At 43.8% G+C, this 18,252-nt stretch overlaps 1 protein-coding gene across 1 annotated transcript in view; it reads left to right on the forward strand.

Moving 5' to 3' along the window:
• Window positions 1–14,016, forward strand: part of epha10 (EPH receptor A10) — a 108,842-nt gene extending 94,826 nt beyond the window's left edge. The window contains exons 9-18 of the mRNA XM_028421538.1: window positions 1,867–1,922; window positions 5,284–5,409; window positions 6,125–6,310; window positions 8,750–8,811; window positions 9,265–9,381; window positions 9,817–9,903; window positions 10,376–10,528; window positions 12,743–12,933; window positions 13,017–13,181; window positions 13,902–14,016. Of these exons, the coding sequence (XP_028277339.1) occupies window positions 1,867–1,922; window positions 5,284–5,409; window positions 6,125–6,310; window positions 8,750–8,811; window positions 9,265–9,381; window positions 9,817–9,903; window positions 10,376–10,528; window positions 12,743–12,933; window positions 13,017–13,181; window positions 13,902–14,016 (1,258 nt within the window). The remainder of the gene's footprint in view (window positions 1–1,866; window positions 1,923–5,283; window positions 5,410–6,124; window positions 6,311–8,749; window positions 8,812–9,264; window positions 9,382–9,816; window positions 9,904–10,375; window positions 10,529–12,742; window positions 12,934–13,016; window positions 13,182–13,901) is intronic.
• Window positions 14,017–18,252: the final 4,236 nt, after the last annotated feature.

Consider the following 18,252-nt stretch of genomic DNA (forward strand, 5'->3'; position numbering starts at 1 on the left):
TCTCCCATCACCATGTTCCCCATTTGCTCCTTTACCTCGACTCCCGCCCCCTTCGGTCTCTTGCATCTTGTCTCTCATGGTACCATCATGCCCTCAGTCCCGCGTCTTCCTCCCCCTCCCCTCCTCGGGCTGTGCTCCCTTATCTATTAATTCTTGTCTCCTCTCCCCTGTCTGATATCTCCTGCCCTGAGGAGTTGTGCTGCATGTGTCTGCTGGTGTGTTTTGACAGACAGGGTCCTGACCTTGTCTCAGACCCTGCTGCTGCACAAGCTGAGGGATGTGTCAGCCTCGCCCTTCCACCACATCTTCCTGTATACAAACTCTCAGGGACGTGTGCATGATAAACAACGGAAACCTCTCCGCCTGTGCATACCACAGAGAAATATTACAGGACATGTAAAGAAGCCGGCAGGAGCGCAAACACATGCGTCACGTCTGTGAGGCTCTCCGTGAACTCCCTCTCAGCTGTGCTGCGGTTCTGTGTGAGGAGCTGATGCGCTCTGACATTCACATTAACGCATGGCTCCCTGAGCAGATATAACATTTCACTTAAACACAAATGCACACACAAAGGTCTTTGGACAAGTGTGTGGGCGTCCTTATTTGTTCAGTCTGCCCTCGGGTCTTAATTTTGTTTGATCGCAGATTCTTTGCTCAAAACGTGCTAACTAGCCACAGCAGATCCTGTGTGTTCCATGCTCACTTGTTGATACCACCTGCTGAGAACTGCTCGAAGCTCTTTAGATCGAAGCTGAACGAAAATCCCCCAAAGTCTTTTTTTAAGACACTGTATTTCCACCAATCAGCCCCACCGACAGGTGAAGGGAAAGCTATTGATCATGTCATTACGGTGATACCGGTCACTGGGTGGAATGTATGAGGCAGCAAGTGAACAGTCCGAACTGGAGCGTTGGAAGCAAGAAAAATAGCAAAGTCTAAGAATCCACACGACCCCAGCAGCGGCTGCACAGCTGGTTACAGCGTCTCCACATAGCTGTGTTGCACACATCTTTATAAATAAGGCAGCGTATCGATTCACCTGTGTCTCCAGTGACTTACAAAATATGACACATTTGTGTTTAAACACCGACACCGACACAGCCTGTTGGAAAAAGGAGTATACAGACACAGCAGACTGAACAACCTGTGTGGTATTTTGAGCTGAAACCAGTAAACACATCTACTTACAAGGGGCTAAAATATATCAGATAAATATTTAGATTTATTTTCAATAATCTCCTGTTTGGCAGAAGAACCTCAGGCACAGATTTAACCCTCAATCCTGTCTTGAGTCTTGGTTTTGGTCCCTATTCCTAATCTGAGAGCTGAAAGACTGTTCAGCACTTGTTAATCTGTGACTAACAGTGTGTGTGTGTGTGTGTGTGTGTGTGTGTGTGTGTGCATGTAAAGTTTTTCTCTAAGCCGAAAAGCCATCAGCAGTGAGATCATAGAGAGCTCCTTCCTCTTTAGACCCCCTGTGGTGGCAAAAAGATGAGAGATAACAGTGTGTGTACACATACATGGATGGGTTAGTGTTGTCCAAATGTGTGTGTGTGTTCCCTTGCATAAAAAAGCCACTCACAGTGAAACAACAATAGCATATCAGCTCCTCGGTGGTGATGGTGGTGGTGTGCGTCCGTTGCTCTCTCAGTCAGATCGGCAGGATTTCCACTCAGCCTGGGATCTTTGTGTTTCTCATCACATCAGTGGTCTTTGTCAATGCCTCTCTCTGTATCCTTTGCTCCACTATCAATACTCTTGTCCTAGTTTTTTCCTCATCTGACACTTATTGCACATTTGATATAATCTGTTGTGTTGCAGGATAGTCAGCGTCTGATGACTCTGTGTGTTTGTGTGTCTTTGCAGACAATGCGGCTACAGCAAAGCTTCTCAGGAGGGAGACGAGGAACTTTACTTCCAGTGTAAGTAATGATCTTTCTATCATGTTTGTTGTATGGAAGGTATATAAAATAAAGACTGGTTTGTGCTGGAATGCATGCGAACACACACATGGTTGTGCATTCCAGATGACTTTTGAGGCATTAAGTAGCACCACAGCATTAATTCTTAATTCTGAGTGCATGCTTAGCCAACTCTGAGCACACTGACACACTCCATTAGGTGGTGTGCACGGCTGAGTCTGATGGGGAAGAGATTGAAATCAGGAGGAGGGGAGAGATAAAGAGCCGGAGATGAGGGGAGGTGGAAGAGAATAAAAGGTGGTAAAAGCTGCAGAACAAGGCGGGCAGCAGCAAAGATTACACTTCAAAACAAAAAAACAAAAAAAGAGGATGTTGAACATTGTTGTATATCATGTTCTACAAGGTTGTAAATGCTTCTTTTTTAACCTCTGGTCACTAAGCTCTCAATAGGCTCTTTGTTTGACAGTGACAGAATGGAACTAGTTTGACATATCTGTTCCTGTTTGTGTGTCAGTGCTTTGCTAATGTGGTGGTTGTGTGTGTTTTCTTGTGTGTGTGTGTGTGTGTGCGCGTGCACTCATTTGCGTTGTTTAATCTCCCAGCATGCTGAGCCCTCTGGAGAGGTTTGGAGCACTATGCCTGATGAATAATGAGCCGAAGCCATGCGGCTGGGAATTAAATCTGCCCAAACAAAGACATGCCAACAGCTGACAAGCACGCAATACACACACACACACACACAAACACACACCATTTTTGGCCTGCTTTCTTCATAGGCATGCACACCTTTTTTTTTCGTTGTTGTAACACATGGGCACTCATATAAATAGACAGAAAGACACATTTTTTTGTTCTCATTATCCAGCTCACTCCTCACACTTCCTGTTCCTTAAAATGTGGACTCTCGTCGGGCTGCAGGTCTGCCTCGTCCGAGAGGAGAGAAGGTTGCAATGTGGTGATTTTTTTTTTCTCTCAACCCATCTGCTCGCCTGCCAGACTCTTAAAAAACACATTTAACAACCGTATATTAACACAGAAGGACAGGGGACGAGAGAGAAAGAGCGGATAAATGAGCATGTGAGTAATGAAGTAGAGGAAGAAGGAGGAAAAAATGAGTGAGTGAAGGGATGGAAGAGGTGAATTAGCAAAGAAGGAGAGCCTCATCATAAGTGACACTGCTCAGAACATTAGTTTTATGTCAGAGTACGTGACCTAGAAACATGCAGTGGATGTGGGGGTTGAAGGGGGGGAAGGGTGTGCTCATCTGCAATCCCCATTAATAGACCAGTTTTAGATACCATTCATAGTGAGTGAGAGACAGCAAGAGGCGTCCTGAGGAACAAAAGCAGGACAATACTGTGACATGCGTTAGTAGCCTTAAATATTTGTATTAGCATATTCACTGATCTGCACTCCACTGGAGGTTATGCAGCCAAGTGTGAATGTGTTTGCCCTCAATCACTCGTGGCAGTGACACAGTTAACCCTGAAACTAATCAGCCATGGAGCACATATCTGTGTGTCATACATGAACATTTGCAGCCATTTTCAGCCTGTGTAGGCATCCCCTTCTTTATATATATGTGTGTGTGTGTGTGTGTGTGCACTGTACTAAAGCAGCATGTTTGACAGAAGAGTCTTCGATCCTCTGCTCTGCCCGGGCTTTAGATAGAAAAGGTTTCATTTGCTTCATAATTGCACTTTTTGGCTTTTTATGTGACTGCACACAAACATATTCATGAGTGTACACCATAAGAAAACTCTTGTGTGTGTGTGTGTTAGATCAATAAGCCGTTATGAGGCAGCCAGTATAGGCTCCCTCAGGTCGATGTGGAGCTGTAATCACATTTCAGGGCCGTGGTTCTTTGCGTCTGGGAGAACTACCAGACCCTTTCCTGGAAGATTAGCCTTAACATGTGGTAAAAAGGGTCAGAGGTCAACTAATTGAGAGCTATATCCTACTGGTTAATAGTTATTGGCTATTGGCCCAGCTAGTTTATTTGCTAGTTGTTAGTGTTGAGTAAATACAACCGGCAGTTACAAAAGAGAAGGAGAGGCAGATCGAGAAAGCGGGTCGTGCTTTTGTTTTGTTGTGTACAGTCAAACAGTCGGGGTCAATATCCGGCTCATTTTTAAATGTCAGCTGAAATTTCCAATCGTTGTGTCTCATTAGAGTCTCAGTAGTAATTCTGTAGAGGTCCATGAAAAAATTTGACAGGCTAATCATTAATAGGAAGCTTTTTATTAATCATTTGTGGATTGAATTATTCATTCAGCCTGAATTTAAACTTCAGGATTCTGTTTTCTGGTTTCACGTTAACAATACTTTGTAGGCCTCTCTTTAAGTATTAACCACATGTCACGTTGTGGTTTGGGGCCATTTGACTTACATTATTTTTAGATATTTTTCTCTGAGCTGTCATTTTCATCTCAGCAAGCGATCCACATGTGTACCATGACACTTTAAGGTTTCTCTGCCTCAGCATTTTAAAGTCTTATTAGGCTCGTCCCAGTTTTTGACTGAAGCTTGGGTTGTGTTTCTGCCTGTTTGTTATGTAGCATATGTGTTTGTGCATTGGAGAGATAACATTTTGAAGCAAACTGAAAAGACATAAAGCCTGGTGGAAGAGCTCTGTGATCTGAATAAAGCACTCCAAGCCTTTCATCTCCGTTTTTGTCTTTGCAAGGTCAAGCACAAAAAAAGAAAAAACTGGGGAAATGGAGCATTTTGTGTCTTTTAAATGAACCATTAAGTAGTTTTTAAATGTGTTTTTTTTGCCTTGGAGGTTAAGTTTGGTTATTAAAACCTCATATATCCAGCTAAACATGTCAAACTGTGATATTTTCAGAGTTTGAAAGCAGAAAATGTTGCAGCACCCTCAAACATCAATGATAAAAGTCTGTTATTGATTTCAGTCTGTGGGCCAGAGAGCTAGCCTTTTTCCTAGATGCAACATTTTTGGTCAAATGTTCAACAAGCATACAGAGAGAGGTTCTTTGTCCAGGGAAGCAGAGATACCAATTTCCCCTCTGATGGGAGCCTCAATATTGCAAAAAGTGACGCAGACATCACAAACATTTTGCTTTGTGTTAAGAGAGTGGTGCTATCAGTGCTGCAGACAGCTCTATGCTAACAAAATATTTGGGCAGCTAGATGTATTTTAAATATTGTTTATACACATTGTAATGCTGTTTGAACCACAGTGTGTTTCCTTTTTTTTGTTGTGCTGCTTCTGCAGGGTGCTCCAGACGTCTCTTTGTGTTTCTTTGTGCCGACGAGCATGTGCACCATAACTGATGTGCTGCCAGAGTGCTGCTGTCTCACTGGATAATTGTGTGTCTCTTGTCTTTTTTTATTCTAGTCAAGATCCCGACGCGGAGGACGTACATTGACCCAGAGACCTGTGAGGATTTGTTGCAGGCTGTGCATGCATTTGCCAAAGAGCTGGACAACTCAAGCATCAAGATAGAGAGGATAGTGCACACAGGTACATGGGAACAAGTCCAATCTGCTCCCAGTCATGCTCACCCTATAGGATAAGATTGTAAGCAGTGCATGGCACAGCAGACATGATGACTTATTTTTCCACAAATGTGTGAATTGAATCGGACAACTTGAATCTGGCCCCTCTAATGTCCTGTATTTACAGGAAGGAGGTGTCTGTTTTCTGGGAATCTGGCTCCCATTTTTGCTACAGGTTATGTTAAAAAAGATACATTACAGGTTGAACTGAGGAGAGATTGTCCACAGGCAACTCAATATATTGTTGAACTTTCTCTCAACCTGCCCAGAGGCAAATTGAAGAAGCCAGTTTAATCAGTCTGGCAACTTACTGATCTTTGCCAAAATCGAGCTCCACACTTGTGGCTGTTAGATTTACCCCGGCTCTACTAGACAGTTCACTGTTTCACCTGCACCCCACCCCATCTTTGATCTCTCTTTGATCCTCTTTGTATTTCAAGTCTCTCTCTCTCAGCAGTGTCTGTCTATTTGCATCATCTCTCTTCCATCCCAATATGTTAGTATTTCTCTATCAGGTCTCTGTGTCTCCTCTCTCCCAGATCCCCTCTCCTGTCAAACCCTCTCTCTTTCTTTTGATCTTAGTACAGTTTGACCCCGCTGTTTCTTTCTCTGCTCTCCGTCTCTTGTTGTGCATCTGCTAACAGTGATCACAACCTCTGTTTGTCTGTCTCCCGTCTCAGGTGACTTTGGGGAGGTGTGCCGCGGCTGCCTGAAGCTGCCCAGTAAGAGAGAGCTGCCCGTGGCCATAAAGACGTTGAGAGCTGGCTGCTCCGACAAACAGCGCCGCTCGTTTCTCAGCGAGGCTGGGATCCTGGGGCAGTTTGACCACTCCAACATCATCCGGCTGGAGGGCGTCATCACCACCGGTAAAGGAGGGCGGGAGGGATATTAAGCAGAAAGCAGAAGGTGAAAGGCAGTATGGGAGCAAGGTGATACCACAGGGAAAAGAATGGGAAGATGAAAGGAATAAAAGAGTGTAGAAAAAATATCCAAGATATCCATGGATCAAGGAGGGAAATAGAAAAGCTGCACCTGCAGAATCATCAAAGAGATTCATTACCTCCATTAGCAAAGAAAGTGAGGCAGAATGGGATTTAGAAAACACGCAGAATTGGACTTTGACCATCTCAATATCACACATGCACAGGGGGCCATTGCTTTCAGTAAAAGGGAGGAGCAAAAGAAACGGACAGAGCACGAGTACACTCCAACCACTTCAATATCACACACGTGGAGGGGGTCAACACTCGCAGTGAAGAGGGCAGCACAGGGCAGAGAAGTTTGAAGTGCAGAGAGCGGGGTGGATAGATGCTGTAGACTAGCAGCAGCCAAGTTACATCAAGGCCCATTTGCCACTGACAGATAGCAATTGAGGTCCAAGAGCGAGAACAAGATGGAAGGAGAGGGGGGAGGGAAAAACTGGAAGGGAGGAGGTGGAGGAAAGAGACATGAGAGACAGAGAAGATGAGGTAGAGGTTAATGGGAATGGCAGGTGAAGGCAGAAGCTTTAAGGAGTTTGTGAAGTTTTTGTTACTGCCGCAGTGATGCTGTTGGTGAGTGTGTGTGTGTGTGTGTGGGTGGGCATGGTGCCCCAACACACTCTGTGCTCAGTAGGATGGCAGCAGATGTGCAGGGTATAGTAATTGGTGCTAGAGACCCAGCGGGGTCCTGAGATACTCTCCAATCTCTCCCATCTCTCACCACACACACACACACACACACACACACACACACTTTCACAGAGAGCTAACGTGCATGCTACCTCACACACACACAAATGATGGCAGTCCCATATGCTCACTTTCTCTTTCACTATCACTGACACACACACACACACACACACACCTGCCTACTTGCCTCCCCACTTGGCGTGAAATCACAAATCCTTACACACACACACACACGCCCACATGCTGTCAGACTACAAATCACCTGCTTTACATCACTTACCCCCCCACCAGACTCTCACTCAGCTCACCTGCAAACAGCACCCACCTCCCTCTGCTGCTTCACTAATCCTCTCATTCTTCCACCACAATTCAGAGCCACATGTAAGCAGAGACGTGGTCTGCTTATGCTTACTGACAGGACAGGATTACAGGATCTTTAATTGTGCTTGTAGGAAGGAGAAATTGTCCACAGCCATAATAATTATATTTTTAAAAAGTTGAGCCTGCTGTTGTAGCTACTTCATCCACTTCCTTGCAGAGTGGTGCATACTGCCGACAACAAGAAGAAGAGAAGAACAGAGAGACACAGAAATGAGATGCTGGACTCCTGACACAGGTTCTATAGCAGACATCCAGAGTGCCATCAGCTATTTAATTGGCTGTGATGATGTTTATCCACTTGTCTCTTTGGATACATCAGTTTTCATTAGCAGCTGAAGCAGCTAGGCTGAATTCATAGGATGAAGCAGATGTAGAAGTTCAAGGTTTTAGCTGTGTGTGTCACTCAGGATGTGGCAGCATGGACGTCTTAATCCTCTGTTGCTGTTATTTCTCCATTTCTTGTACATCCTCATAAGTATTGTCAGACGTCAGTATGCTTCTAGCAGAACTTCACACAAATAATAGAATTCCCTTCATTGTGGCTAAATGTATTTGTCATGCCAGCCTTGTGTAAGCCACTCTCCGGCTCATCAGTAACATGATGGCTGCATCTCTGACTCACAGTTCTCACAGTGTTGTTTGTAACCTTTCCAAATGGCTTCCTAAAAACCCAGTGATGCTGGCACACTGCGAATGATGGCTACTACAATCATTTTTGTAATGTTCCTTCAAAAACCGCCAGGACCGATCATCCCATTACTGATGTGATAGTTTACATATCTACCAAGCTTTATCTTGGTGTCTCTCAACCTCCCATAATCCTCTCCTCCTTCCGCCTCTCCTCCGACTGCTGCAGCCTTATTTTCCTCCTCTGTGCACTTCATAGCACTGCTGGATCCCTGCCATCTGCGCCTTGGCACAGTGTGTATTTATGCGAGCATGCATCTGTTGTACACATATAGTGTGTGTGTGTGTGTGAATGTGCATGCCTGGGCTCTGTGTGTATTGTTAGGAGTGAGCATTTCAGGGTCGTTAAACTTGCTGAGACAGCCAGGCCAGCACACAGGTTCTCCGGGCTTCACTACAGTTCACTGGGTGAAGAATGGCTTTGCACAATGCCTGCTGTGCTGGCAAGTGGACTAGACTCACTTTATTCCCTCCCTCTCTCGCACTGCGTCTCAATTACCTTGCTATAACTTTCCCTATTTTGCCTCGATTCTCACAATTTTCCCCACTTGTTGTGTCATTCTGCAGGCAACACCATGATGATCATAGTGGAGAGCATGTCTAACGGGGCCTTAGACTCCTTCCTTAGGGTAGGTATTATTCATTGAATGTATATATGTAAATTTGTTTCCTCATTATCTAACAAAATGAAGACTCAAACAAGGCATTTTGTTCTAATAATGCTACGTTCACTTTCATTATGATGCAGTCCTAGGGCAGCAACACTTGTGCTTATTACAGTAATAAGGAAAATTGCGGCATAATTAACAACACAAATGGAGTGCTTCTCCTCCAAGACGCTGTAAACTCCTATAAACTGTGAACCACTGCAGTGTGCTTTATAATGATATGAATTAATGGCCTGTTTGTTTTTACTCTCCAAATAAAGGGATTCAGCTCAGCGAGCACAGCATTGTAGTGTAGGAACAGATGTGTAGGCTTTTTTTTAACATCTCGACACACACACAGTGCAGCACGCAGTCAGCAAATGTTCTTTTATTATTCAGCTTCTTCTTCTTTTTTTGTTTCTTCTCTATCCTCAGAAACATGAAGGCCAGCTGAGTGTGATGCAGCTGATGGATATGCTGACCGGAGTGGCATCGGGGATGAAGTACCTCACCGAAATGGGCTTTGTCCACAAACGGCTGGCCGCACACAAGGTAAGGGAGCAGGTGGGAGGAGATGATAGAGGACAAGGTGGAGTGTGATGTATGTCTCAAGCTATTACAAGTTTTTTTTTGTTTGCAGATGGTGCACAGAACACAATTTGTTCCTGTCTGCAAACATCTTTGACAATGTAGGCTTTTATTTTAGAGATGCACGAAGCTGAAAGTGACGAGACAATACTGTCAAAACCATTTTGTCACATCCAAGTTTTTTTGTTCGTGCTGTTTTTTTTTTCTAAAAGAGTCTGTCTGTCAAACAGCAGATGCAGCGGTCATGTTCCGGAAAATGAAGAACATTTGTTCTTGTAAACAAATCAATTGTCCCCGGTGTGATAAGAGCTCTGCCTACCAGGGTGCCAAGCCCTCATACTGAGATTGTTTCCCCTCCAAATGGAAGCCATGCTAATCAGTTCGTTTTCCTGATCTCAGGTGCTGGTTAACTCCAACCTGGGCTGCAAGGTATCCGGCTTCAGACCTCTTCAGGAGGACAAGATAGAGGCAATCTACACCACGTTGGTAAGAGACAACACCTGCTATCCTCCCAGAATGTCGGCTTTAGATACGGTAGACTTTAACATATAAATGACTTTCCAACAGCTCCTATCATCAGCAGCTAAAACCCAAACAGACACACAACTACACCCTCAGCCACTTTTCCTCCCTCCCCCACAATGCAGGGTTCACATTGCTGTTTTAGATGAATAAACAGAGCATGAATGCTGGACTTTTACATATAAGCAATGTTTGTGTAGTTCCTCTCAGTGCCTGCAGGGGGAGACAAACCTTTCATGCTATAGCTTTAATAAATACCATGTAATCAAGGTGCTTATTTTTGGTTTCAACTCAAGCTGAACTCACTTCTAATGAGTCTTTTGATCTACTAAATATCAAAGATTTTCAAAGAGAATATTAAAGCTTTACTTCTGTGAACTCTTCACACATGTTTAACCCCTCGTCTTACCTCTCTCTCTCCTGTTCTGTCTTCCAGCATGGAGGGAAGAGTGTGGTGCTCTGGACCGCTCCTGAGGCCATACAATACCACCGTTTTTCTTCCGCTTCAGATGTCTGGAGCTTCGGCATCGTCATGTGGGAGGTCATGTCCTATGGAGAGAGACCCTACTGGGATATGGGCAACCAGGATGTAAGTGGGCAAGAGGGAGATAGGCTTTACAATTTATCTCCCCAGTCACTTCCTTTTATTCTCTATACTCTTTGCAATTTTCATATTAATATCTGCACTTTGCCACCCTCCCTCTCCCTTTCACTGCCTCCTTATTCTCTTTATCAATGAACTCTCCATCCATGCCCAGCATGGATCTTATTAACAGAAAGCCAAGAAGCCACAGTACCTCTGAGAGCTTTTGCAGGGCCTAAGTCCCCCTCTTTAAGTCTGCATCAGCTCCATGACCAATCCTGTTTCCTCTTAAGGACGCGTTGACCCCCTTCTATTGGCCACCTCCCGTCCTCCGGTGCCATCCTGTTCTTAAAAGTGTTGAAAATCCCTCTGGAAAAAAAATTCAGCTTCTCTAAGAAAATGTAAAGCACTTGCTGTTTGAGGGAGGAGATTGTCCAGTTGATAGGACCCTGCCGCTTGTCACGAGCAACCCATTATTTCCAAGTCAATGTGGGTGGGAGCTGCGTTATGCAGGCGTCAGTCCCACCTCTTTGTCCTTCAGGGAAAAAAAGGTTGTTTTTTATTCTGCGTTTTGAAGGAAGTCATGCCTCTAATGTGCAGTTGGAGGCTTGATGCAAGTCTGCTTCTGTTCTGACAATAAGCCACTTTTGTGAGGCTGACAGCACAGATAGTGATATTTAAGAGTTATTACTGTTCATCAAATCCAAAAGGCTTAATCATGCTAATGCCCTCTCAAATTACTGTCATCATAATATAATTCCCACACTTTATGCAGCAAGGTGCATCGTTAAAAAGCAACAGATTATTAGCATGTTCCATTTTTTGAATGTCCATAATTAATATGCATGAGTTATTCAGCAGGCACAGGAGCAGCCAGCTCTCAGAGTCCTTTTTCTTTTGGTGCCCTTTTGTTATAAAGCAGGAGAAAGTTTGCTCTCAGCCTGGTTCATATTATCAAACTTTCCAATTGAGAGGGCGAAGGTCAAGCTTGTAGAGCGCCGGGGATATTAATCCACTTTAAATTGATACATTATATCATAACGGAATTGTTGGTCGGCCTGTCCACCTGTGATCCGCTGTGCCCTTTACCTAGCGGCTTTGATTAAATGGAAAATGTCAAATGCTGAAAAGCATTTTATGAATGCTCTTTAGTAAGATAGAAGCTTAAGGGGACGGTGGAGCAGGACAGAGCGCAGCTCGGTAAGAAGAGAGTGTTTTAAGGAAATAATGCTGCTGATGGATGTCATCTTTTTTGTGATTATGCTGTGACTTTATTGCCTCTTTTCAGGAGATTGTATTTCTTAGAGTGCTCGAGGAGGAGGAGGAGGATATGTCACATGTCCCCAGATAAACGGAGAGGAAACCTCTGGTGAGGTGTTTTAGTGAATGGCTTTTCAATGGGGACAACATTAGTCTGATGGAGCAGTAAAGAACACTGAAGAGGTCTGCAGGGATGCTTTCAAAGACAGTGAGGTTTTTACAGGAGGAGAGATGAATCAGTTTATCCAGAGGGTGTTTCATTTGTTTGCTTCATCTCTTCGGTTTCCTCTTTCAAACTTTTTAATTCATATACTGTACTATAGGAAATTAAAAGTTCTATTTTCTGCTGATAGGCGTTAAGCTTTTCTGATAGCCCATCAAATATCCTGTAAAGTAAGACTAGCAGACATTGAATATCCTGCTAAATGACCTTTCAGTCTACAAGCAGTGTGAGTCTGTAATGATTTAGATTTTGCATTGCTCAGTCCGCGCCTCTCTCTCTCTGATAGTGTGTATTTGCTCTGCAGTTTTTGGAGCTACGTCTGAGTAAAATTTGGTTTGTTGTGCAGTTGGTGCTGGTTTGTAAGGTCAACTTAAAGGGACGCTGCCTTACCGAAATGCTAACCACGCAATGAAGCGTTGTAGGTGGTGCACAGTAATTAGTGACAACAGAAAATGAAAGCAGCAGCGCTTTTCTGCTGTTGTTTATTCACAGAGGACCTATACTGTCCAAAGGCTTCTATTCTTGGAGGCTAAGCAGGTCCACTCCAAAGAAAAAAAAGAAGTTTTAAGCACCTTATCCAACTTTTTAAGTAGGGCGAAACTTTTTTTTTCCTTATTCACCTCTCTACCAGTCACACACATGCTCTTTAGGAATGTATCCAATTATACTATAAGTACTGGAAAATCTCAGTACAGATTTCTGACCTGATATTATCGATTTCCTGTTTCTGTGTGCAGGTGATAAAGGCCATCGAGGACGGGTTCAGGCTGCCGGCTCCAGTTAACTGCCCTCCGCATCTCCATCAGCTGATGCTGGACTGCTGGCAGAAGGAGAGGACGGAGCGGCCCACCTTCAGCCAGATCCACTCAGCCCTCAGCAAGAGCATCCGCTCGCCTGATGGCATCGGTTCCTCCACGCTAGCGCGCAGGTACAGTCAGGTGACGCACCACGGGCTCTGTATACACATTTATTTCCACCTCTGGACAATCACCTTCATCTCTCCTGCTCTAGAACCCTGAGTTCCTCCATTACACTGGCAGACAGGCCTCTCCCCTCCTTCCCAGCCTTTAACTCCGTGGGAGAGTGGCTGGACGCGGTCGACATGGGCAGATACAAGGACAACTTCACTGCCGCAGGATACTGCTACTTGGAGTCTGTGGCAAGAATGACTGTACAGTGAGTAGCTTTGTACACCTGTGACTCTGTGATCACCTCATTTCCTGTTTTAAAAAGAAGTGTAGAAGAAGAACAGAGCAGATGATGTCCACTGTTTCATGATATTCAGTCTTACAGTGAGGGTCACAACTGTACTGTAGCTGTTTCTGATAGTAAGTTAGACTGAGGTTCATCAGCTGGACAGGGATCTGGTTATTTCTACTTTTATATCCATATAGTGAGTGATTGTGTTTGGCCCTCTTTATATTCTTATAAAGCTAACTGTGCAGTTGTGGGGAGCAACAAACGTCTTTAAATTCACTTAAAAATAACAAGTGGTGAGCGCTCAGATGTCCGTACAGACTGCTGGGTTCACCTTCTGAGGGCAAAATTTACATCCCACACAGACCCTGAAGACTTGTGCATATGTATAAGCATAGCACCCGTTTTTACACGGGAAGCAAAGCATCTGTTTTTCCAGCACATCTCACACTGGCATGTGTGCAAATATATTTTTAAAAAGATTTAATTCTGCATGTGGCTGTCTGTACTGACCTTCACAGAGTTAGCATAGGATGAAATTTACATCACCCCTGCAGACACGTGGAAAGCATGACTATCAGACACATTGCTAATGTTTGCTGTTCAATTTGTATTATTGATGGAAAAGTCATCAGTGAGAGTAACTCATTTGTTTCCAGCACTGTCCTGCATCTAAAAAGTCTTTACGTGTGTCCATAGAGACGTACTGAGCCTCGGCATCACTTCTCTGGAGCACCAGAAGCTGATTCTGGCTGCTATCCAGACTCTCAGAGCCCAGGTCATCCAGATGCACGGCCGTGGTGTGCAGGTCTAAAAAAACACTCACACACCTGGTCTGCTGCTGCTGCAGACCCACTCCTGTGTGCAGATGGATGATGGGGTGGTGAAGGCGGAGAGAGAGAGCGCGAGAAAAAAAAGAGAGATAGCTCTTCCAGACTGAAAGAGAGACGAGCAGATCTTTCAGCTTCCTGCACTCCTCTGTTTACGCCTCCTTCCCACACTTCCTCATGCCTTCCTTGATTCCTTCCTTCCTTTTTCCCTTTTTTTTTTCCAACGAGGTCTCCTCGGAGACAAGCTGTGTCTGTCGGGATAGCAGACGAGTGATGTCATGTGACTTTTTTGTGTGACCTCTATCTGCACTTTGACAACTGTGTCAGTTCTGAAGAATTGTGTCTGTACCAGGAAGCTGAACTCTGACAGAGCTGTCCTACACACAGGACTAAAGCTCAGAGGCTTTTTTGGGTGGAGTTTCCCTTTATCACAACATTGAATCACTTAAAAGAACATACTGTACTATTTTACTGGCCTTTGATCAAATAACGCCTCAGACAGCGTGGCACAGCTGAGTTCACATCAAACTGAGTATTTGGGGAACGTAAAGGAGGACCGTGCTGTCCAGGTTTGAGGAGCTAGTGGAGGAGTCGGATGAGGCCTCAGTAAAAAACGGGGCTGAATATATTCAGTATTTAAAAGTGCGCTCATGGCATGAAAGGAGCCACAGTGTGTAACGTGTGGTCTTTCAGGAATTTCAGCCCAGTTTATTTTTCCCCCCCGTTCGGGGGCTACTGATGGTGAAACAAACGCTGCAGGATACAACTGTAAAGCAAACGTGTTTTTGATTGTTCATGAATTTATCGTACGTCTCCGTCTGTTTCATCTTCTCCTCCATGTTAGCTTTCTTTAAAGCATCAAACTCTCCCTTGTAGCCTGCTGGACGTCGTCTCGGTAACACAATCCTCCTCTCCAAAGGCTCTCTCACTGCAGTGTTTATTACTCTGTATAGAACTCGGGCCAACTCTGGAAGATGGCCTGATATTTATCCATATTTATTTATGTTTACAGACTGTAACCACAAACCTCTCCAGTGAGGGGGGGGGTTATGGAAGTTTATTTAACTTAAACGTATTTAAGAAAAAAAATGTTAAAGCAAAGCAGTTGTCTTCTTGTTTTTGTTTCTGTTGATTTATTATGACTCAGTTTATACCTGAAAATTGTTTTGTACAAAAAAAAAAAGGAAGTGAGAGCGACGCTGGAGGGTTTTTACTGTCAGCACACAGTATCTGTGTATTTCTAAACACTGGATTTGCTACAGTTGATTTTAGGCTCATTATCATTGGATCTGCTGTATGCGTGTGTGTGTGTGTGTGTGTGAGACTATGGAGACAGAATGTCCACGATGTTTTTGTTTTATTAATATTATTATTATTTGTTGCCGTCACGTTTTGATTTCCGTTGCTGTTAATATCACGCGCTGCGATACTACCGTCTGTGGTCGCAACTTTTTCCCAGAATCCTCTCTGTACAGTGATCTGCCCCTCTCACCTTTTCTGTCTTATTTCAGTGCAGGAGACATTAAGGGGGACACTTTTTGGGGGCATTATTGGACAACGGAATCCATTTTTTCAGTGGAATATCGTGACTGCATTTGGTACACAGTTGGTTTTTTTCTGCGTGTACTCTCCTTTTCTCTCTGTAACTGTTTTGTCAAATGAAATAAACTCATGCGTCCTTATAGATGTTATTACACACCAATGAGCATATCTAAGAGCATAACACTCCCTTTTACACACACGATAAAATCTACAAAGACACACATGCAGCCGCCAACACGGAACAAACTGGACCTCATCACTACGATGAATGAATCTGAAGTCGTCGTCCTTGCCCTCCCCTATCCCCATCTATTGCTGTGACCATTATGATATATGTTTAATACTGTAAATATGTATTTGAAAATGCTAAATCTATTTTTATAATTTGTTTGAAGAACAATGTGTTGAATATAATATCTGCTCACTGTGTAAGGGTTTTATTTGTTTGAATTTAGGGCCATAGCCAAGAAACTCTGGTGTTTGGAATATAAACTGGAAACAAAGTTTCTTTTTTTGTTAGTTTTTGATGATTTTTACCCGTTAGAAGAAAATCTGATGGCTGTTGCAACATTGAAATGTGTTATTAAAAAATCTCCAATACAACATGTTTTTTCTTTCCTTCTATTATTGTATTATATGTAACTGCGTAATGTTGAGTTACACCAACATTACACAACTTATTCTCAAAATAGGGCTTTTTATTCCTTTCAATGGCGTTGCATGATTGATGTGGATTTCAATTTTAAGCAACTTCCAATCTGTATGATTAGAATTGTTATTTTACTGAGACTTTTCCTGACAACAACACACGACTTCACAACAGCGACTGTACCGTCAATTTGGCACCCAGTGATTTTTGTATTTTAAAGCCGCCGGATTCTCTCTGCTGTTTGGGTGCTGACTTCCTGCCTGCTCGTTCTAGTCGGTGCAATTGGCGTGTTTTGGGCGTGACGGAGTGCCGAACTCGGTGTGTTCGTTTCAGTTCTCACTTCTTTTCATACTTCACGAGAAACGTATAAGAACTCCTCATACAGCCCTCCCACTACGATGCGCATGCGCACACAGTGGTGGAACCAAACCAACCAACGAGAAACTTTAAAGAACAAAACCCGGCTCTAACCGCTGTAGTGGTGAATTGCACCGTGACAAGGAAAGCGACGCAGGTCATTCATTTGCCCTGCCGTGCCCCCCTCCCCCCTGCCAGTGCTTGGCGACCCTCAGTTTGGGAACCTCGGTATTAAACAGCTACACAAATAACCTCAAATGACCTCTGGATGTTTATCTTCTGCCACCAACTATGGCACAAGCTCAACATTCAGAGTTCAGAGAGGTCAGCATATTTTATGTCTCCTCTACAGTCATTTGCATATTTGTCTATCAAAACAAATACATGAGCAGCTAGCTCAGCGAGAGTCACTCATTTTACATTAAAGCTATGTTGTGGGTGTTTTGACCACTAGTGGTGCTGTGGAGCAATTAAAATTCATAACTGGCTTTAATTTAAAATAATAACTCATTAAATCGCTGCTTTTATGTGAATGCTGATGAAATTCCCATTAAATCAGCAGCAGCATCTCTTCTTAGAAACAAACTGAAAACTTTAGACTTAAAGTTCAGTTTCTGTGTATCTACAGTCAAATGTAGGTTTCAGGGTCTCGCCTCTTGCCTTGAGGGAGCAGGTGCATGGAGTCTAAATGATAAACTCTGCCAATTATCCCTGTATCCTTTAGCCTCATTTCTGGTGCACAGAGATGAGCTAAATGCCTTTAAAACTCTGACCGCACGGCTACCCGGGCCTCTTGTCCTTATCTGTTACTTAGGAGGCTAATGCCCTCTATCCTCTTACAATAAAATTCAACTTTTGGTTACCTCTCCTGGCCTTATTCCTGGCTTTCTCTCTCAGCAGCACCATGTGAACTTATTAAGTCTCTATCTCTGGGACCGGGGTTATATTACTTACTGCTTCATCATGTAACACCCACCTTCAGACCAGCAGTCTGAGCGTATGGGAAATGATTGTAAATGCAAATTAACTTTGCGTGGGATTGCTGCAGGCAACAGTGTGGGTGTGTGGGTGTGTGGAAGTGAGTGCTGGTACGTGCTTCTAAGCTCGCAAGGGGTCACCACGTGTGTGTGTGTGTCGAGTACACGAGCATACATTTGAGAATGAATCTTTTTATTTATCTCATAAAGTTGCAGCACCAATCCATACCGTTTATATTACAGTCTTATTGGAGTTGAGGATTGGAGTTTGAGACTTAATGAGTTTCATCTCAGAGCCATCTCTGACTGAACCTCCTACGCAACCAAACATCACCTCCTTCAGATGCAGCTCAGAAGCCGAGCAGCTTCTGAGCTCCCACTGCAGTAACGCAGCATTTGGACTCATTTTTGGAGGCTGAGCTTACGTTGAAGATTTTTTTTTTTTGTATTTGAGATAAGCTGGTTTCAATCTAAATAATGTAAATGATGAAACCCTCATAGCCTAAACATTTGACTGCTGCCTCTGTCCCAGCAGCTGCACTCCTGCTAAATGAAGCGAATGAAGCAAGCATAACCACTGACTATCTGCCGCCTATTCCTGTGCTATGCCATGTAATGAAATGCCATTATTTTGAGCGTGATGTCTTTGTATGCAAACAGCACATCCCCACAGTAACTCTCCTCGGTGGCAAAGG

This window comes from Parambassis ranga, chromosome 2 (genome assembly GCF_900634625.1).
Source record: "Parambassis ranga chromosome 2, fParRan2.1, whole genome shotgun sequence".
Taxonomy (NCBI): domain Eukaryota; kingdom Metazoa; phylum Chordata; class Actinopteri; family Ambassidae; genus Parambassis; species Parambassis ranga.